Here is a 22,142-nt window from a genome sequence, read left to right as displayed (position 1 = left end):
TTAGATGGAAGAGTTCCTGGCACATAGTAAGCGTTCATAAATGTTTTTTATTATCAATGCAATATCTCTTATTTTTCTAAGGATATTACCTACAGATTTCTTGCCATTTTCTTTGGCATTTGTATTCTGTGCTTCTTTCTGGTTCTTTCTGATCTTTACTTGGTTTCAGACTTTGGTGTTGGAGGTTTCCCTCAAATGTCTGGTAGTCCTTGGCTGTCTGCCATGAAGAGTGAGGCGGTGAGGCTGAGTAGACACTGCATGTTACTTGGCCGGGCTCATCCCCGATGGGCTTAACTCTTGGGTGTTTGGGTGGAGCATCGCCACACACACCCCCCACCCAACCCCGCCAAAGGTTAGCGTCCAAAGGCTTCCTCTCATTAGCAGATGGTTTTTCTCTTGAGAAGAAACCTCCAGTCTCCTGCCTGGCTGCCAGCAGTCTCATAGCTGAGTGGGGTAGGAAGTGGAGGATGGGACCATTCAGCGTGTAGTCCACCTCAGCCTATTTCCAGTACAGGCCCCACTCCCCCACTGCTGTGCCTGGAATGCCTTCATGTGACTTCTCCAAAGAACAAGCCTCTGTCACTTGGCTCCTTGGGGGAGTGGGCAGGGGTCCACGTTTCCGCAACTCCTGGGGTGCGTGGTCCCTCCACCTCCTGACCAGCAACACTTAGGTTTCAGTTTTCGCTGCAGAATCAGTTACCATCTCTTCATCCTTTTCCAGTTTCTAAAAATTGGTTATAACACCTCTTATCTGTCGCCTTTAGTTATCCTGTTCTTTTTGTCTTTGGCTTTGTCATTCCTTTATTGTTATTTTGGGAGGGAGGAAGGTTTCAGGAGGACACTGAGATAAACGTGTATGTGTTTTTAATCCCGTTGATTTAACCCATCTAAATTTATGTATTGGAAATAATTGCATTAGAAAAGACTGTGTTATTTATCCATAATCATGAATGAAATAGAGGAACAGAAACTCTGTCAGCTGCAGCTTCTTCATTTAAAAAAATGATCTGGTAGCCAGAGGTTGGGGTAACGGGAGGGGTGGGGCGAGGAGATAGGAGCGGTTGCAGAAGGGCCACCAGAGGGATCCTTGTGGCAGTGGGAGTGTTCTGTGTCTTGACTGTAGTGTTGGATACATGAACCCACATAGGTGATTAAGTGGTATAGAATTAAATATACAACCACAAATGAAAAAATAAAAATAAATAAAACTGAGGCACTCTGAATTAAGTTGGTGGACTGTATCAATGTGACTATCCGATTTGTGATAGTTTGCTGTAGTTTTGCAAGTTTACCGCTGTGGAAGGCAGTACTCAGGGTCTCTTATTATTTCTTATAACTGCATGTGAATCTACAATGATCTAAGTAAAATATTCAGTCATAAAAAAAGACCCCAAAGCCAGTAAGTTAACTCAGCTACATCACAGTATGTTCACCTACTAAAAATTCAGATTCTCAGGCTCTGCCTCAGAGCAAATAAATAGGCGTCTATCAGTCTGCTACCTGGGAATCTGTATTTTTACAAGTTTCCCCCCCCCCCAGGAATTCAGATGCCTGGCTGAATTTGAGAAGTATTGCAGTAGTCTGCAGATGAGAGAACAAACAGGTATCTTTTTTACATTGTTTTGTTATCAGTTAGAGAAAAAAAGAGTTGACTTATGACTGGAGTATTTGGTAGTCTGGGAAGATGGTGACCCAGTGGGGTTGTAGTTTACAGGTTAGAATGGGCGCTTACAGGTAGCCTTCAGCTACTTGCCCTTGTGTGTAGCTCCTTAAACCTTTGAATCTTATCAGTTTGTGATTTTCGTTGAGTAGCTCAAAACTTGAGAAACAGTAGATTCTTTTTACAACCTGTGTTATACTCGAATGACTGTGACCTGATTGAAGATAGTTTGAAACTGTGGGGTGTGTTCCCCGTGGAGTCTGTTAGCTCTGCTAATTGGTGGGAGGGGTGACTGTCCCATGCTATAGATTGAATCTTTGAGCTGCAAAAAAAGTCTCAAAGGTCTCAGTTGAAAATCTGCAGCTGCCGGCTGTCCCACTGACAGTTTTTCAGCAGTATCATCGTTGTATGGAGCTAAATGATATGAAACTCAAATTTCAGTGTCCGTAAATAAAGTTTTATCAGAACATAGCAAAGCTTATTCATTTACAGATTACCTGTGGCTATTTTGCACTACAGCAGCAGAGTTGAGCAGTTTCCACAGCAGTTGCCCACAAAGCCTTAAGTACTACCTGGCTCTTTACAGAAAAAGTTCGACTACCCTGCTCTAGAAAAATAAGGTGAGATGTGCTTGTGGCAGGGGAAAAAAATAAACAAAATGCTTTAAAAGTTTTGTGATTTGCACTTAATAGCAAAGATTACCTAAAAGTATTTTCCTTTGTAAACTCTTTATTTGAAAAAATGTGATTTAGTAACGATTTAATAATAAAAGGACATAAAGGGCTTCCCAGGTGGTGCAGTGGTTGAGAGTCCGCCTGCCGATGCAGGGGACGCAGGTTCGTGCCCCAATCTGGGAAGATCCCGCGGGCCGCAGAGCGGCTGGGCCCGTGAGCCATGGCCGCTGACCTGCCGATGCAGGGGACACGGGTTCGTGCCCCAGTCCGGGAGGATCCCACATGCCGTGGAGGGGCTGGGTCCGTGAGCCATGGCCGCTAAACCTGCGCATCCAGAGCCTGTGCTCTGCAACGGGAGAGGCCACAACAGTGAGAGGGCCCGATACCCCAAAAAAAAAAAAAAAAAAAAAGGACATAAACTTACATATATTGAGCTAGAAGCTGTTGGAAGAAATCTAACCCATTAATTTATCCAGAGTTAGAGTTTATCTTTTCTCTTTTTTCTTTTTCTCCATCCTTTTTGATCCTCTGTTAAAATTCAGATCCAACTCTCATTCCTAAGTCATGACATCTCATTGTATGACAAGCATATTATGTTGAAAGTGAAAATGAATTGTAAGTTGCAGCCAGACCCCTGTTTGGCTCATAGGGAAGAGGTCTATCTAGTTCTGGTGCTGTGACCAGTCCATTTTCAGAAGGTCATTTCCTGGAAATGGTGGAAGAGCAGATGGCAGGCGCCTGAACCACTCTCGGAAATAGTAGACGATGGCGATCCGTCCCTCTCTGCGTGGCTCTTCAGGTGTGGCTGGCGCTTGAGCCTTACATTCTCTGGGTCATTCTCTTTCTTTTGGGGGGGGGTCATTTTCTATAGACTTGGATCAACACCAAAGGCCACTGAGTCACAGAAGTCACTGGCTCATTGAAGTTTTCCACTGTTTTGGCCTTGTTTAAAGAAACAACAAAATACCTGAGAAAGTGATGCCTTCAGCACTATTTTTAAACTTCTAAAGTCTACTATACCCTCTGGTGAATCCATTGATTGTCAGTGTGGAGTTAACACAAATGTTTATCATTTCAAAGGTTTTCTTTGGGAAAGGAAAGAAAACCGTATTTAACGTTATTCTGGAAGTTTTAGCCAATACAATTAGACAAATAACAAGAGAGAAAAATATTGAAAGGGTTTTCATTGTTTGCATATGATATCATTGCCTGTCTTTTAAAGAACCAACTGAAAACTGTCGGGGCTTGTGAGTTGAATGAGGTGGCTGATGACGAAACCCACACACGTAAGTCAGTGGCTCGTGATACTGCTGCCATCGTGACCCTGCTTCCCTCCTCACCCAAGCACAGAGCCAGGGGGAGCCTGCAGGTCAGACCGGGTGGCTCTGCTCTGCTTTCTGGTGGCTTACGTCATTCATGGTCAGCCAGCATCCTGACGGTGACCTGTAGGCCGGGAGACCGTGTCATTCAACATCCAAATCAGGACATTTTTGAGAGTGAAAAAGGGTGTTCAGAAGAAAGTCACAGAAGTGGAATCATTTTTGGCGTACACTTTACATACTTGAATCGGTTTATATCCTTCTCTGATATTTTGTGTTCTGGTTACATGCTGCTGCATGATGAACCTCTCCAAAGCTTAGCGGCTTGCGAGAATGATTTGATTTTCTCGTCGCTCCTGTGGAGTGACTGGACTCGGCGGATGGTTCTTGCCTGGGGTCTCCACATGCAGCCCAGTGGTAGCTGGGTCATGTTGAAGATGGCATCTGCACGCCTGTGCCTCTCCTACACTGCAGCTGTGGTGGCCAAGGGTGGCCTGCCGTCTCTCGCAGGCGACCTCTACCCCGGCTACCTTGACTCCCAGCCTGGCAGTCTCAGGGTAGTTGGGTTGTTTCACGGTATCTAGCTTCCCCTGGGGCCTAGACGAAGCTGCAAGGTTCCTTGTGACCTAGCCTTGGAGTCTGCGCCATCCCATCCGCTGCATCCTCTTGGGCAAAAGCAAGTCCCAGGTCTGCAAATCAAGGAGGGGGCTCTGTGCAGGGCTGCAATCCCAGCAGGCATGCCTTTGTGGGAGGCCTTCCTGGGATTCTCGAGTCCACGCTGTGTCACCACTGTTTTTCTTTTATTTTAAAATAAATTTATTTATTTTTGGCTGTGTTGGGTCTTTGCTGCTGCACGCGGGCTTTCTCTCGTTGCAGCGAGCGGGGGTTACTCTTCATTGCAGTGTGCGGGCTTCTCATTGCAGTGGCTTCTCATTGCGGAGCACGGGCTCTAGGCGCGTGGACTCAGTAATTGTGGACTCAGTAGAGCTCAGGCTCGGTAGTTGTGGTGCACAGGCTTAGTTGCTCCGCGGCATGTGGGATCTTCCCAGCCCAGGACTCGAACCCGTGTCCCCTGCTTTGGCAGGCGGATTCTCAGCCACTGCGCCACCAGGGAAGTCCCCCACCGCTGTTTTTCTGAAGGATGTCCTTTCAGTGTCTCTGTTTTTTATTCCTTCATAACATTGCCTACCATATTCATACAAGGAGCAAATTTATTTAGTAAATTTGAAATTTTTGGCATATTTGATTCTTCTCTGTATACTGTAGTCTTTTTTTTTGTCTTTCTTTGACTTATTTCACTTAGCATCCTTTTTTTAATTTGAGGTATAATTAATTTACAATATTATATGAGTTTCAGGTGTACAACTTAATGATTCAAAATTTTTATAGGCTGCTCTATTCATAGTTAGTATAAAATATTGGCCATATTTCCTGTGTGTCCTTGTAGCTTATTTATTTTATACATAGTAGTTTGTAGCTCTTAATCCCCTACCCTTATCCTTCCCCTTCCCCTTCCTCCTCCCCCCTCCCTACTGCTAACCACTAGTTTGTTCTCTATGAGTCTGTTTCTTTTTTGTTATATTCACTAGATTGTTTAATTTTTTTTTATCCCACATATAAGTGATAACATACTGTATTTCTCTTTCTCTGTCTGAGTTATTTCAGTAGGGATAATACCCTCCAGGTCTATCTATGTTGTTGCAAATGGCAAACTTACATTCTTATTTTTTTTTTAACATTTATTTATTTATTTGGCTGTGCCAGGTCTTAGTTGCAGCATGTGGGATCTAGTTCTCCGACCAGGTATCGAACCTGGGCCACGTGCATTGGGAGCATGGAGTCTTAGCCACTGGACCACCAGGGAAGTCCCAAACTTTCATTCTTTTTTATGGCTGAGTAATATTCCATTGTGTCTATATGTATGTGTGTGTGTGTCAGTGTGTGTGTCACATCTTCTTTATCCATCTGTTTTTGTTTTTGTTTTGTTTTTTGCTGTATGCGGGCCTCTCAATGCTGTGGCCTCTCCTGTTGCGAAGCACAGGCACCGGACGCGCAGGCTCAGCCACCATGGCTCACGGGCCCAGCCGCTCCGCGGCATGTGGGATCCTCCCGGACCAGGGCACGAACCCGCGTCCCCTGCATCGGCAGGTAGACTCTCAACCACTGCACCACCAGGGGAGCCCTATCCATCTGTTGATGGACAGTTAGGTTGCTTCCATACCTTGCCTATTGTAAATAATGCTGCTATGGACATTGGGGTGCATGTATCTTTTTGAATTAGTGTTTTCGTTTTCTTTGGATATATAACCAAGAGTGGGATTGCTGGATCATATGGTAGTTCTATTTTTAGTTTTTTGAGGAACCTCCATACTGTTTTCCACAGTGGCTGCACCAGTTTACATTCCCACCAACAGTGCACCAGGGTCCCCTTTTCTCCACATCCATTTATGATCTTTTGAATGCTTCATCAAGTTTAGATGCCACAAAACTATAGGAAGACCTTGTCAATTTCATTCCATTCCAGGAGAGGATATAAATTTAACCAATTAAAAATGACAGGGCTTCCCTGGTGGCGCAGTGGTTGAGAGTCCGCCTGCCGATGCAGGGGACACGGGTTTGTGCCCTGGTCCGGGAGGATCCCACATGCCGCAGAGCGTCTGGGCCCATGAGCCATGGCCGCTGAGCCTGCACGTCCGGAGCCTGTGCTCCGCAACGGGAGAGGCCACAACAGTGAGAGGCCCGCGTACTGCAAAAAAAATGACAGCTCCACCAGAAGATTCCTACCAAAAATTGAGATATTCTAAAATGTCATTATGGAATTTCAAAATGAAATAAACAGAGTTCTTATTTTATTTGTTCAGTTTTTCCTTCCTCAGGAGATCAATTTCAGAGTGTTCTTGGTTACACACTTTTCAGTGATTGCAATTTCTTAAATATTTTAAAAGCTGCAGGATTTATATTTAAAGGTTTTTAAAAAGGAGTTCTACAAAGGCTCATACTTTCCTAATTCACAATTTTTAACACACTACCATGCTGCAATTTTTTGTATTCAGAATCAGCTTCAAAAAAACAATTCTGTTACTCTGAATATACAAAAATATTTGTACATTTTTGACAGCTTTAGCTTTATTTTTCATAGGCAGAATATCACAGCTTGTTTTGACAAAATTATGCATTGTGTACACCATAACTAATTCTAAGACTGTTTCTGCTCCGTGCGTTTCTTGATTTAATTAAAATGCTTTTACCGTGAGGCTGTACCTTCACCAAAATTGGTGTTTGAGTATCACCACAGAAACAAACCATCTTACATTCATTGTGGAACTTTTGACTGAGTTTACAGTAACATTTATAATAATGTCAGGTGTTTCACCTTCAACAAAGCAAACAATTATTAAGGATTACCTTAAGTGATTTTTTTGTCTGAAGCACCTGGTTGACACTGATATAAAAGTGGTATCATTAGTTGTGAGGTTCTTCTGCTAATAGAACCAACTTATAAGTGGCTATTGCTTTACCTTCGTGCATGCGTTACAAACCTTAGAATGGAAAAATGAGTCAAATTAACATAGAGGAGCTACCATTTGATCTAAATGAAAAGTCGTTTTTCACAGCTGTATGTAAATACACCTGCCGCTACAGCCTCACCTTGGGTCGCAGTCTTTAAAGAACGACTCACTGTTGAAGACGCTACGGCTTGATGCTCACATGGTTGGTGTGGATGGTCAGTGTTCACTCACTTTCTGAGAAAGTGGAAATTTAGTCCTGATTTTCTTTTCATTGAACATACACTATGTTTAATCTCCTTCCTGCCTGAAGCGTTTATCAAAAATGAAAGCACTATCCCCTGTCCCACCCCCAGAAAAAAAAAGAAAAGAAAGAAACCTTGCAGATTTATATCAGGAGTTGCCAGGTTTGGCCCACTGCTTCTTTTTGTGTGACCTATGAGGTAAGAATGGTTTTTATATTTTTAAATGGTTGGGGGAAAAAATCAAAAGAATAGTGTTTTGAGATGTGAAAATTATCTGAAATTCAGATTTCAGTGTCAATAAACAAAGTTTTATTGGAACACAGTCAGGCCCAGTGCTTTGCTGGATAGTCTGACTGCTTTCCCCACAATAGACGTGAATTGCAGCAGAGACCGTGTGGCCCACGACACCTGAAGTATGTCCTATGGCCCTTCACAGACAGCGTGCCAGCTGCTGGTTTACACCATTCAGGAGATGGGGAAACGCCAGCAGCAGTGCTGACACTGCTCTCTGGTACCTCCTCCTGCAGGACTGGCCCACCTCTGTTTCCCACACGTTCACATACACCTGGAGTTGCCCCTGGACTCAGCCGACCGGTGACTTGACAGCTTCATACATGTCACAGGCCCAGGCACTGGCCACCTGCCTGATGTGCCAAACGGGCAGCAGCTTCTAATAGTTCTGCCGCCGCCAGCTGCAGCCAGGAGGGCTGTGTCCTGGAGTAGGAGGTGCTGTTCACGCCTCCTGGAAGGAGACAGGAGCAGAGTGATGGGTTAGCCTTGTCACCTCCTAGATTCTCCCTGCATCCCACACACCTAGCTGAGACGGTGGCCAATGCTGGAAGCACAGAGTGAAGGCTGCCACCAAACCCACTCTGGCTGCGTAGATTCGGACAGCTATTGATGATGATAATACTGTTGGTGATGAAAATACCATTGGTGGTGATGTCACTTTGTTTAAAAATGAACATCTGGGATAACTGCTAAACCAACCAAAACATCAAGGTTAAACTGGTATTATCCCGGATGAACCCCGCCCGTAACATTCTGCTATGTGAACAGCCACACCCAGCACCCCCCAGTCCCGCCTCCCTCCCTCCGCTCCAGCCCCAGTGGCCTCTGCGCTCCTCCACGGGAGTCTCGCGGGCTCATCCCTTGTTTCCCTCTCATACCCAGCTCACGTGTCCCCTTCTTGGGGAGAGAACACGTTCTCCCAAGCTCCTTTTGGGGTGATAGAAGTGTCCTGTATCATGATTTTGGAGGTGGTTTCACAAGTGGACACACCTGTCAAAACTCATTAAATTGTACACTTCAAACGGGAGTGGTTTATATTGTTATGTGTAAATGAAACCTCAATGAAGTTTTTTTTTTTTTAATGGGCTGCAGAGAATTTAATAAAAATGTGTGTGGGGTCATGTCTTTATATGTTGGATTAAGGTATCTGCCCATTTGTAAGGTCTTATGATGGTAAAAGAAAATAATAAACATTGATTTTCTGAGTAAAGAGCATTTTTATCAGCAAAATTTTAGCTTATTATTTCTAGAGAGAATGGGGTTCTGTTTCTCATAATTTAAGTCTCAAATTAATTTTAGGAGGCGGAACAATTTTTAAATCTGCCATTTGTTCTTTATTTGGTTTGCATTTTTTTGTCTTTGAAGGTATTTCTATATTTTAAAGACTCTTAAGGTACTTTTGTGACATAGAGTGTTTAGAATGGAATGTTAAAAGTGTTTAATCCATGTAGCTAGTTTCTAGGTGGTTTTCTGCGTTTGTGGGTTACATCCGGAGATGAGCAATTCAGAGCCATGAAAGAGGTCAATCTTCTTTTCCTACCACTTGTCCTTGGTGAGTCATCCGCCTGTGGACATGCCTGGCTTTCTGACTCTACGAGTCAGTGGTGCTCGACCACTGTTCGGGTTTGAACCGTGACATTTGTGCTCTGTGGGCTCGTGGAGTCCCGCACACCCAGTGAACCACCCGGCTGCTGAAGTATAGAGTGTTGTCTTTCATCCCACAAATCCTAAGCCTGGTGCTGACTGCTTGTTTTTCTGCCCCAGGGGACCATCAGCGTTGGCATCGACGCCACTGACCTTTTTGATCGCTACGAGGAGGAGTACGAAGATGTGTCCGGAAGTGGCTTTCCACAGATTGAAATTAACAAGATGCACATATCCCAGTCCATTGAGGTAAAGCACACAGATGCCTCTCCCAGTGCGAGGGGGCTCAGCGAGGGCACTCGTGTTAATGAGGTGTGCAGCTGGGATGAGAGAGTCTGCTCAGGGTTTTCTCATCTTTATTTATGAAAGGATGCAGTTAGCCGCTTAAAAAAAGAAGAGCTCCAGTCACGACCTTGTTCATACTGCTTTGCCAGCATGTCAGCAGCAAGAGTGCCAGGGGTGCGTAGCTTCAGAGTCTCAGGGCTCTCCAGCAGGAAGCTTTCGCTCATGCTCTAGAAGGGGGAGCCAAGGTCGTGACGATTTTAGGAGAGAAAGCAACCCTCCGTGGGAAATTCCAAGAACCGGCCTTAGTTTTAAGGCACACTGTCCTGTGTGCTGAGCCCTGGGGTCACTAAATGTCATCTTTCTGCCCGCGGTTTGGGTGTGGCAGTGTGAGGCCATCCTGCTGACAGTTAGGGTGGGTCTCTGCCCCCCAGACTCATACACTTATTCTCCAGTGCATCAGCCTAGAGCGTGAAGTCCTAACTCAGGGAAACCTGCCCCCTTCTTGGGGCTTCCAGAGTCAGTCACTGCAGCCATGGCAAGGACTGGGAAGTCCCAGACGTCCTGCGTGGGGAGGCATGGGGTGAAGTTACCGTGCAGTCTGATGGCACTGGGACACCAAGAACCAGCATCTAGCCCGGCGTCTCCCCTGGGTTTTTGAAATTTGCCCATTAAAGCTTTTGCAAAACCTGACCTTGGTGGCCACGTGCAGTTTGGATGCCAGGGTGAGAGAGAAGTGAGGCAGGTGAGGCAGTTCTGCATCCCTGCACGCTTGAACCATGGACTCATCTGTACTTGTGGCCTTGCACTTGGGGTGTATTCGTCAGGCTCTGTCCTTGGCGCTTCCTGTTGCTTTGATTAATTTATTACCAGCAGGTATCATTTCCTAGGCACCCTTGACAGCTTCAGACACAGCCATCCTCTCTGGAAGCCTCTCAACCCAGAATGGGAACGGAGGGGGTTCCATTAACTTCGCGCTCAGACGAGTCACTTCTGCGAAGGGCTGGGGAGAGGTAAGAATGCCAACGGGGGAGATCGTGTTGTCCACTGCAACAGAATGACCTCAATTTTGGCCACATCACTGTGTAAGAGTGCCAGCTGTCACACTTGCATAACTTGGCTGTCCCCAAGAGAAAACTGTGTCTCATATCTGAGGATTGCTCTCAGTCTGCTGGGCAGCTCAAAGTTAGGATAGAACAACAAGATTTCCCCCTGATGCCAACCTCCGGAAATCCCACGTCTAGAAACTCAGCATCCCTGTTCCCTTAAGCAAAAACCTGTAGGCTGTTCCCTTCTCCTGCACAGTGCAGAAGGCCGGTGCCTCATCTCAGCGCTCTGGTCCACTGCTTGGCAGTCATTAAGCAGCCAGTTCTGCCGAGCAAATTGAGCTGCATCCAATTAACATTGAAGAGTTGCCTTGAAAGTCACCCAGAATAGTAATGAGGCAGCCAAAGCGGCTGGACTTCACGACTGCGAGTGCAGAACTGCTGGTGGGTTTAACATCAGCCCCCTGAGAGCCATCGCCGCTCACCTGTGGGACCTGCAGGCGGTGCAGCGGAGCAGGTGGAAGTGCGCCACCCCTGACTGCAGCGGGCACCGTGCGGATGGCCTGAGCTAGGGAGACAGGGACCCGGGGCCAGCAGCGCTCTCTTTGGAGGGGCTCAGGCCTCCTTGGGTCTGTGGAGACAGTAATCTCCCTTTGGCAAAGGTTAAGATGAGATATTAAGACTCTTCCACCCCTACTTTTAGAGCCCTGAGGGCCGATGGCATTGAATTAAATGAGGGAATTATAACCAGAGGAGCTTACCTGAGACTGGGGTTACTGCTGTGAGATGAAACACCATTAATTCTTTTTCTTTTTCTTTTTTGAACAGTTAGAATTTGGAGCTGGGGACCTGCAGGGGCCCTTATTTGGCCTAAAGTTGTTCCGTAATCTCACACCAAGATGGTAAATATAAAGAGATAAATGCCCTTTGGTGGTCCTTGTGGATTTAGGAGACCAGAACCTGTGTACTCTTTTTGTCAGAATCATCTGCAGTTACGTCGTCTATCCTGCAAGGTCACTGAGGGCAGACCCTGCAGCTGGCATGGGGCCTAGGCCCTTTGCTCGTTGCAGAGAGCACTGGATCGGGGGTGAGGGAGGTCTGCTTCTCGTCCCAGCCCAGGGCCAGGCTCCTGCCCTGCCTGGTCACCGTGGGCTGTGAAGACCATGATACACTGGAGGGGAAGCACTTCATAGGGAAGTGGATCAGGGTCTGAAATACTTACGGGCTTGTGGCTCATTTCTTTGTCACAGAGAATGCGTTTTAGGTTCGAGAGGGGCTTTAGTAAGCAGTGAGGCAGCCTGATTATTAGGCACGTTCGTGTTATGCCAGAGCCGTAAACCCCACCACCTCTGCTCTCCTTCGTCTTTGCTTTGGCAGTGCTGAAGGACTGTCCCTTCTAGAAAACAGAGGTAAGGGCTTCCCTGGTGGCGCAGTGGTTGAGAGTCCGCCTGCCGATGCAGGGGACACGGGTTCGTGCCCCGGTCCGGGAAGATCCCACGTGCCGCGGAGCGGCTGGGCCCGTGAGCCATGGCCGCTGAGCCTGCGCGTCTGGAGCCTGTGCTCCACAACGGGAGAGGCCACAGCACTGAGAGGCCTGTGTACCGCAAAAAAAAAAAAGAACTGTAGAAAACAGGTGTCCTTATTCCCCACTGAGCTCAGATAAAAGAATTGGGTGGAAGGTAAACAACTCTTTGCTCTGGGGGGTAAAATACAGCTAAAGGAATTCTGGAACGGAGCACATGTTTGCAAAGAAAGGTGTTTCGCCTCCAGCTGGATGTGCGTCTGCATGCCTGCAGGGCAAGACTGGTAAAGGCCAGTGTGCAGGGCCGTCCCATGCAGAGTAAGAAGTGTCGTGAGAAAGAGAAGCTGTGGCTTCTTGACGGCTGCAGATGAGCACAGCCCGAGCAGAGCTCCGAGAGCGGGGCTTCCAGGCAGAGAGCAAGGGGTAGACTAGACACCCCAGCACGGGGGTCACCCACGTGCTGGTTAGAACACGGCTTCTCGGGCCTCTGCTCTGGGACTCGGACCCGGCAGGTCTGGGAGAGGGGCAAGGGGTGAGGCTTTTAACCAGAACTCGAGGTGGGCAGTATATGTACGTGTCAGCGTTGTCCTAAGCTTGTCTGCTTGGGATCATCCCCTCCGATGCTGCTGACAGAAAGCACAGGTTCCTGCCCCCACCCCCAGACCTCTCTCAGGTCCTCTGAGACGGGGGTCTGGAATCCATAGTTTATCAAGCACCCCAGGTCATTCTGAAGACTAGACACATGTAGGAGGCACTCGCTGAGGAAAATCTGTGGGCTCTTTCGTTCTGGTTGAGCCTCAGATTGTCTGTCCGTTCAGTGGTCACCCGAGTCTAGGTGTGGCTGGTCATCAGCTTTTGCAGGTCTGGAAATAGAATTTCATCATAGTACCCGGCTTATCAGACTTGAGAATGCAGATTTATAAAAAAGGATGCCAGCTTGTTAATGTACAGTGTCTCCTCCTCCGGGTGCCCTAGTCCCTGGGTCAAGTTACTTTCAAGTCCAAACTGGTGATGAGAAGGTTATTAGCTGGTAGGTGTGGGTGAGCCTGGAGAAAGGCAGGCAGCAGGTGGGAAGTTCTCTGTCTCCCAGGGCAGTGCCTGACTTGCTGCTCTGGCCCCAGAGTCTGTCTGTCTGTCTGTCTGTCTGTCTCTCTCTCTCTCTCTCTCTCTCAGGACACACTCCAGAAAAATATGAAATCGTATTACTTTGATTAAACAGAGATCTCATTGTTTATGTTTTGATTGTTTTAAAAGTCACAGGGTGACTTTTATCTCTCCTCTCCCTGCTTGCCTCCCCCGAATGACCCGAGTGTGGCTAGAGGGGAAGAACGTGGCTGCCGTCCAGTGTGGCTGGAGTGTCAGATAAAGGGGACAAGGTTGGGTTGGGGGCCTTTGCAGAGAGCAAGGAGTTGATTCCTCATTCGTGTGGCCTTGGGAAGAGGTCTGTGAGCACAGGAGCAAATGTCATCAGAGTTACCACGTGTATTATTATTTTAGGGGCACAAGCGAGGCCTCCAGAGCATAGGAAGGAAACAGGCATCTAGTGTATGACGGCTGTTCGCTGGAGGCAAGCTGCTTGCTCGTCTTTGAGCGGCTTGAGTGAAGTGCTGTGAGTTCCTTTGCTGTTGAAGTGAAATACCCCTTTTTATCCAGAAGATGGGGCTGACTCCCTCGGAAATCAACCTCAGAGACCTTTCGGGGGATGCTTTGCTAGCTTCTCAAGTAGCTTTCGGTCAATACTTTGCAGCCCTGGGTGCACATCAGGATGGAAGGGCAGCTTCGAAAACTGCACAGATGCCTGGGCCCCCACCCAAAAAGAATGACTTCACTGTTCTGGGGTGGGCCGTGGATAAGGGCTTCTCAAGACTGGCTGCACGTTTGCATCACCTGGCTAGCTTTTCCCACACCAGGTCTTATAAATCAGCACACCTGGGGGCAGGAGCCGACCATCGGTGTTTTCAGATTCACCAGGTGAGTCCAGCGTGCAGCCAAGCTTGGGAACCTCCGCAGGTGGCTCTGACTTGCGACAGGATTGGATCTGCTGGTTTAGGAGCGCAGGCATGCAGGTGCCTCTTTGGCTGTAGCTGAAGTTGGAATGGGATGGAGGTGGGGAGTGCCACTTGGCGGGTGGGTAACTGGAGAGATTGCCTGGATCGCAGGCGGGGAGCCGTGGGAGTGATGGCGAGCAGGGTGTGGGCTGGCGGAGAGGACGGGGCCGAGCACGGCTGTGGCCACTGTCATCCAGGACCCTTTCTCTCTGTGTGTCCCCCCAGCTTTGTGACGACAAACTGTGCTCTGCAGTTGTCGTCCCGTGGCATCCGGCCTGGCCTCACCACTGTCCTGGCCCGGAACCTGGACAAGAACACGGTGGGCTACCTGCAGTGGCGCTGGGGCATCCAGTCAGCCATGAACACCAGCATCGTCCGGGACACCAAGACCAGCCACTTCACCGTGGCCCTGCAGGTGAGGACAGCTCCAGGGGGACCCTCCTCCAGCCCCTCTGTGGGCCCCTGACTGCCCTCCCCCTGCTCATCCCCAAGTCCAGCGCCCACAGGGCTGAAGGGCAGGTTCTGTCCACCCACACTCAGGAGTTGAAACACTGTTGTTCTCAGGCCCCCACGGGAGCTGTGTTCCAACTGCCCTAAAGCAAAAGGCCTTTTTCACCTTTCTGGTGAGAGAAGCCCACAGAATCGGGGTGGGAGAGAGCCATGGTCAGTAAGTGGCCCCCCAGCAGAGTCGTGCCCGCAGGGGCCACGGTGGCCGGCAGGAGCGCGGGGAGTCAGCAGCTGCCCCTTGGCGGGCAGCCGCTTCCCTGTGAGAGCGCAGGCTCGGTGTGCAGGAGTTTCTGTTTTTCATGGGAAGTCAGAAAATGGTTTTTATTTGAAATCTCCCAGTTTTTAAACATTGACTACTGGCAAATTTTCACACACTTTGTGGGACAGGGCGACCCTGCTTACTTCAGTCTCAACTGCCTTCTTTCTTCCCTCTGTGTCTCCCCAGCTTGGAATCCCTCACTCCTTCGCGCTGATCAGCTATCAGCACAAATTCCAGGATGACGACCAGACTCGCGTGAAAGGATCCCTTAAGTGAGTCCTGGCCGGGCTGACGCAGGAGCACGCTTGATCTGCGTAGGGGTTTCTGGCAGTGGCGCTGGTAGCAGTAAGCTGCCTGCAGTCGCGCCCAGGGTCCGGTGTCCTGACTCTCTTTTGTTCATTGACCCAGGGGTCAGTGGTGAACGTCCTCCCTGTGGGTGGTTGGGAGGGCAAGAGAGAATTGGGGGTAGGGGCCCCGGCCTCTGGCCTGACTGACAGTTGCCCGTGGTGACCGGGAGGGACCCAGGAGGGATCAGAAGCAGAGGGGCCCTTGCTCGCTCACTGCAGTCTGCTCCTGCAGGGCAGGCTTCTTCGGGACGGTGGTGGAGTACGGAGCAGAGAGGAAGATCTCCAGGCACAGCGTTTTAGGTGCAGCTGTCAGCGTTGGAGTCCCACAGGGAGTTTCTCTCAAAGTCAAGTATGTTGAACTCAAGTCTTTCTGGCCAGGGATTATCTGGCACCTTGTAACTCACGTGGGCTTTACCTACATTAAGGAGGAAGGAGACTTTGCTTTGTAATTCTGTTCTTAGAGATGCGGTCGCTTCTGTCTGGGGTGTGTAAGCAAATGTCGAGGAGTCCAGAAGCCCGACGTTCGCTCAGTGAAGTCTGAGTCTCTGCCTCAGAGAACCTCCCTGTGCTCCCCGGCCCGTCTTCCGCCCCGCCTGTCTCTTACCACCCTCTGCCTCCCCGATGGCCCGGGTGCGGGCCCCGCACGCCCGCTCTCCCACCCGGCTGCGGCCCTCACGGTGTGACGTGTACTGTGTGGTCACCGGCACAGCAGCTTCGGGTTCTCTCTACGAGATCCTTCCCGCCTGCACACGGACCCTGTCTTCCCCTGCCTGCCTGCCTTGCTGAGCTGCCTCTGGCTTCACCTGACTGGCTGGTTGCCTCTAAGTGGAGGCCCCACTGTCGGGCCCTGGTCAGCCTAGACTTACCCCCTGGCGGTCTGATCTGGCATCCTGGCTTCAGTAGCATCGGACTCTGGGGACGCTCACAGTTCTAGCTCCAGCTTGGCCCTCCCCACAGACCTCCAGCTCATAGATCCCTCGTCCTTTCCCAGATCTCTCCTCAGATACCTCACAGCATCCCCATGTCACACCTGCAGCCCCGGTCCTCCCCCTGCCCTCGGTCACACGTGCCCTTCAAAGCCTGCCGTGTCTGGAGTCTCCCCGTCTCAGTGCTCAGTGCTCCATCTTTCCACGGGTTCTGTCCAGAACCCTGGAGCTCACCTTCACCACCCTTTCCCCACGCTCCGAACTGAATGTATCTCGGAATCCTCTTGGCTCTGGTCTGAAAGCACATCCTCAATCTGACCATTTCTCACAACTCTGCGGCCACTGTCTTGTGGAATTACTAGTGTCCTCCTGACCGATCTCCTTCACCCTTGGGACACTTTTCTCCACACAGTCTTTTAAAATCTAAGCCAGTGTGTGTCAGCCTTCTGCTTAAAGCCCTCAGCGACTCCCTCGACTCAGGGCAAAAGCCAGAGTCCTCAGGACCCTCCACGACCTGGCCTCTCACTCTCCTCTGTGCCCCCTGGTCGCCCCACTCCAGCCACACTGGCTGCCCCGGGACCACACCGAGCCTGCTCCTGCTTCTGGGCTTAGCACCTGCCGTTCCTCAGTCCCCGGTAACCACATGGCTGGTTCCTTCGGTGCCCTCCGGTCTCTGCACATGTCACCCGATTGCCCTCATCGCCCTGTGAAAACTTAGCAGCCCTCACCTCACCCCAGACAGGCCATCCATCCCCCGCTGCCCCTCATCGGAAGTGCTTTAACTTAGTCCGTTTCGTTATTCTCTGTACTCCTGCCGCCTGGAACACAGCCTGGCACTGAAGAGGGACTCGGTGAGCGAGAGGAAGCAGACCACGTCTCAGCCGCAGAGCCGAGGCCAGAGCTGGCATCGGGCACCTCTCCTCTCACATGAGATTTGAGGACGCCTGAGATTTAATGAAGGGCACAGGGAGCCGTCCGGTCCCCTGCGTCCCAGTCCCTTCTCCCCACCCCCACATCGGGACCACCGACGAGGCACAGTTCTCTGTGACTCCGTATCTGCCTCAAACACTCCTCTGCTGCAGATGTTACGTGACATGATCTGAATTGAATTCTTATCCCAAGGATGCCACCCTGCCTCTTTGGAGAGAAACATTTTCACTTCAGCCAAGTTTCCTGTTATCAACAGGCTGAATTGTCCAAATTGTATTGGTAAATAAACCGAAGTTTTACTAGAAGGCACCTCAGCTCAGCAATTGCTAACTTTTATGTTCTGTTTATTTGATGAATCACGGTAATTGCTGAACGTTCAACCAACCTTACAGGAAAATTCCACTGGATCATGACATATAATACTTTTTATATATTGCTTGATTTGATTTGCTGTTCTCTTACTAAGAATTTTTGAATATATTTTTAAGGGATGCTGATTATAATTTTCTTTTTATCATATATTTGTCAGGTTTTGGACTGAGTTATGCCAGCCTGATAAAATGAGTTAGGAATTGTTCCCTCCTCTATTTTCTGAAAGAATTTGTGTAAGAATGGTATTTTTTTTCCCTATGTTTCATAGAATTTACCAATGAAGTCAACTGAGCCTGAATTTTCTTTGTAGGAGTATTTTTGATCATGAATTCAATTTATTTTATAAATATAGGGCTCTTCCAATTTTCTGTTTCATCTTTTTTTTCTTCCAGTTTATTGAGATATAACTGACAATACAGCATTATATAAATTTAAGGTGTACAGTATAATGATTTGACTTACATACGTCATGAAATGATTATCAGAGTACATTTAGTGAACATCTACCATCTCATATACATTCAGAATTAAAGAAATAGAAAATTTTTTTTTTTTCCTTGTGATGAGAACTCTTAGGATTTACTCTCTGTTTCATCCGATGAAAGTTTTGCTAATTTGTGTTTTTCAAGGGATTTGTCCATTTCATCTGTGTCAAATTTGTTAGCATGAAGTTGCTCTTAATACCCCCCTTATCTTTTTAATGTCAGTAGTTATTTATAGATGATGTCTCTTCATTCCTAATGTTGCTAATTTGTGTTCTTTCTTTTTCTTAATCAGTCTAGCTAAGGCACTTCACTTGTCAAAGAACCAGCTTTTGGTTTCTTTCATTTTCTGTTTATCTGTTTTCTTTTTTCTTTTTTTAAATAAATAAATGATTTATTTATTTGGGTCTTCGTTGCTGCACAGGCTTTCCCTAGTCATGGCGAGCGGGGGCTACTCTTCATTACCGTGCGCAGGCTTCTCATTGCGGTGGCTTCTCTTGTTGCGGAGCACGGGCTCTAGGTTCATAGGCTTCAGTAGTTGTGGCACGTGGGCTCAGTAGTTGTGGCGCGCAGGCTCCATAGCTGTGGTGCACGGGCTTAGTTGCTCCGCGGTGTGTGGGATCTTCCCGGACCAGGGCTCGAACCCGTGTCACCTGCATTGGCAGGTGGATTCCCAACCACTGTGCCGCCAGGGAAGCCCCTGTTTATCTGTTTTCTATTTCATTGATTCATGATCTTTATAAGAAAGCACCAAGCTGTGTTCCTGAGTAGCGGCTTCATCTCACTTTCCCACCAGCAGCTCCGAGAATTCATTGTTTCACATCCTCCCCAGCCCTTGGTAGGGTCGTTTTTTTTAGTGTCGGCTGTTTTAGCAGATCATTGTGGTCATGTCTGAGATACTGAGCATCTTTTCATGTGCTTATTTGACATCCATATCTTTTTTTTAGTGACATCTCTATTCACATCTTTTGTCTGTTTTATTATTGGGTTGTTTGATTTCTTGTTTTAGTTTTGAGTGTCTATCAGTTCTAGAGTTGCTTTCATTACTATTGAAGTGTCCCATCACTGGGTATAGAATTCAGGGTTAACAGAGTTCTCTCTCAGTACTCTCAAGGTGTTCTGCTGTCTTCTGGCTCCCTTTGTTCCTGACAAGTTGTTGGTCATTTGAAACATACCCTGCATGTAATGTGTGTGGTTTTTTTGGTTTTTTCCTGGCTACTCAACTTTTTTACTTTTGTTTCTCAGCACTTTGACTGCTGACCTACATGTGGTTTTGCTGTATTTATGCTGCTTGGGGTTTGCTAAATTTCTTGCATCTGTAAATCTATGTATGTATTTTTGTAAAATTATCAAATTTGCACCTTTTAGGCCATTTAATTCTTTAAATATTTAAATATCTGCCCCATCCTCTCCTCTCTGGGGCCCTAATTACTCGTGTGCTAAACCTCTGGATGTTGCCTCACACGTTTCTGAGGCTCCGCCCATTTGCTGTCAGTCCTGTTCCTCTTTGTTCTTCGTATTGGATCGTTTATATTAATCTATAAACTCACTGACTCTTCTCTCATCTCCAGTCTGCTGTTAAGTCATCAGTGAATACTTTATGTCTTCGAGCAGAGTTAAAATAGTTGCTTTAAAATCCTATTTGCTGGTTCCAACATCTGGGTCATCTGGGGTCGGTCTCTGTTCGTTTTCTTTTTCTCTCATTGTATCTGGGTACGTAGAGTAGTCGGTATTGTATTCTGGGTATTGCAAACAATATATTGTAGAAATTCTATTTTCTGTTATGTTTTTCCAAAAAGCGTTGTATTTTTTTCCTTTTAGAAGGTCGTTAACTTGACTGAAGTCAGACTGCAAACTCGGACTCACCTGTGTGGCGGCCACTGGTAGACCAGGGGTCAGCTGGAGACCTGTGGCACATTTATACACAGAACCTGGGACTTTCCTTTTGGGGGACCCCCTCTTCCCAGCTGCAATGGTTGCCCCAAACTCTGAGGTCTGGTTCTTCAGCCCAGTAGGACTGCAGATTTCTTTCCAGTTTTAATCATCCATATGGTACAGACTGAGAATTGCCCTCAGGCTGAAAGCTGTTTTTAAAAAAATATCAGGAAATTCACCAGTGCCGTTCCATTCTTCTGCCCTTGGTTGCTATCCAGTCCCTGAAGGTGTTTGTTATGTGTGATCCAGAGTTTACAGTTGATGTCTGTGGGATGATTGGTCCAGTAGGAACTACTCAGCCATCGCTGAAAGCAGAAAGGACCCCTGGAGGAACGGCCACTCCTGTCTCCTCAGGCCACGGTTACTTTGGTCGGGCGTTAGTCTGTTGCTCGAGGTCAGCAAGTAGTGAGACCTTTCTTCCGTCACTTACATCAGATCCAGCAGCTAAACCTTGGGACAGGGGACCACCCGGGAGTGGACTTCGAAGCCTCAGGCTGTCCTCCTCCTCCTGGAGTCCTGTGTATAGAGAGGTTCTCTTCCTGGCGCTGAGACCCCATTCCCTTCCCCGGGAACCTGGCTCACGTGGCGTTCGGCTTTGTTCTGTTCTCAGGTTAAACAGGGCCAGTCAGACCTACTTCTTCCCCATTCACCTGACGGACCAGCTGCTCCCCAGCGCCGTGTTCTACGCCACCGTGGGGCCCCTCGTGCTCTACTTTGCTCTGCACCGCCTGGTCATCAGGCCCTACCTCAGGGCTCAGAAGGAGAAGTGAGTTCACAGCACGTGGCGGGGACACCACTGAACCGCACTGTGCTCAGCTTCCTCATCTGTAACGTGGAGGTGACAGAACCTACCCCACAGGGCTGTTAGGGAAACTCCACGCGTTGGTCCGTGTACAGTGCTTATTACCACGGTGTCTGGTCCGCAACACGTCCTCAGTAAATGTTAACTAGTTCTTGTCGTTAGTTCATGGTAGTGCTGCTGTTAACCCACGTTTCCTACTTTCAGAAAGAATTAGAGTTAGTTTACAAAACTGCTGGGACTATGAACCATGACCACAGAAATGAAAAGTTTTCCTTTTTCTCATTCTAACCATTTCTTTTCCTGGCACTGAATTCAGGAAGATTGGGTTCTGAGTTCTTACATACAAGGCATGCGTCAACTATAGTCTTAGAAGTCATCAAGATATAATTTATTTTGCAGTTTCTTATAGATAATCCATTAGCATAACATTAAATGTGAGAGGTGGTTTAGATTTGTTACTTTATAATGATCTAATTTAATAACTCGTTGAGCTTAGAGAATCTGGGAGAAAGGCATGACTCTCCTCTTGGGGCCCCTCTAGCCTTTGACTCATTAGAGCTCAGGGTCCTAATGCCTCAGGAGACTTCAGACTTGGAGCAGAGAATGTGCTGGGTCAAGTCTGATGGGACAGGTGTGTGCTGCCTTGGCAAAGTACATGGATGTGTCTAAGGTAGTATGCAGTGTCCCTGTCAAAAGGGTCATGTGATGATGCCAGGTTGGTGGCACCTCCTGTGATTCTCACCTTCTCTGCTGACCCCTTTTCCTGCGATTCTTGCCGTGCGGAGCCCTTCTCCCACAGTGCTGGGTTTCCCGTGTGCTCTGCGGAAGAGGTCAGGGAGAGCCGTCTGGGGACAACAGGGAAGCCGCACAGGCCTGGGATGAACAGATTTACTTGAGCTCATCTTGGAAATACTGTTTAAAGTTCTAGAACGGGGAGCGCAGTAAGATCACAGGCTGTTTGCAGGCGCAGGTCCAGCCAGGGGCCCTGTTGTCTCCCTGCCGCTAACGCCGTGCTCCTCGCGTGCGGCTTCTTTTTCTCGCATTAGGGAGCTGGAGAAGCAAAGGGAAAGCACAGCCACCGACATCCTGCAGAAGAAACAAGAGGCAGAAGCTGCTGTAAGTGCTGCATCATCGTCACCCTGCAGGTCCTTTGCTCCGTGGCATCTGGGCCTGTTCTGCCTGTCGTGCAGAGCACAGGCCGCTCTTTTCTAGCCCATGCTTCTTAAGCCAGGGCTGTGGGGGGAAGTGCTTCACACCCTGTATGCTGGTCTCAGGGGCCTCAGGTCTCAGGCTTTTCTTCCCCAACAACTTCCTTGGTCATTTAGTCTTTTTTTTTTTTTTTTTT

At 48.2% G+C, this 22,142-nt stretch overlaps 1 protein-coding gene across 3 annotated transcripts in view; it reads left to right on the top strand.

Moving 5' to 3' along the window:
• The window catches only part of DNAJC11 (DnaJ heat shock protein family (Hsp40) member C11), a 71,144-nt gene that overhangs the window by 46,395 nt on the left and 2,607 nt on the right, over positions 1-22,142 (top strand). For all 3 annotated transcript variants that reach the window (XM_007453300.1, XM_007453301.1, XM_007453299.1), the window contains 8 exons: positions 9,460-9,588; positions 10,512-10,634; positions 11,496-11,569; positions 14,463-14,652; positions 15,190-15,275; positions 15,583-15,699; positions 20,606-20,761; positions 21,844-21,913. In XM_007453300.1, the coding sequence (XP_007453362.1) occupies positions 9,460-9,588; positions 10,512-10,634; positions 11,496-11,569; positions 14,463-14,652; positions 15,190-15,275; positions 15,583-15,699; positions 20,606-20,761; positions 21,844-21,913 (945 nt within the window). The remainder of the gene's footprint in view (positions 1-9,459; positions 9,589-10,511; positions 10,635-11,495; positions 11,570-14,462; positions 14,653-15,189; positions 15,276-15,582; positions 15,700-20,605; positions 20,762-21,843; positions 21,914-22,142) is intronic.

Source organism: Lipotes vexillifer, unplaced genomic scaffold, assembly GCF_000442215.2.
Source record: "Lipotes vexillifer unplaced genomic scaffold, Lipotes_vexillifer_v1.1 scaffold575, whole genome shotgun sequence".
In the NCBI taxonomy this organism is placed as follows: domain Eukaryota; kingdom Metazoa; phylum Chordata; class Mammalia; order Artiodactyla; family Lipotidae; genus Lipotes; species Lipotes vexillifer.
Note: the sequence above shows the minus strand (reverse complement) of the source record. Positions and strands in the feature narration are given on the sequence as shown.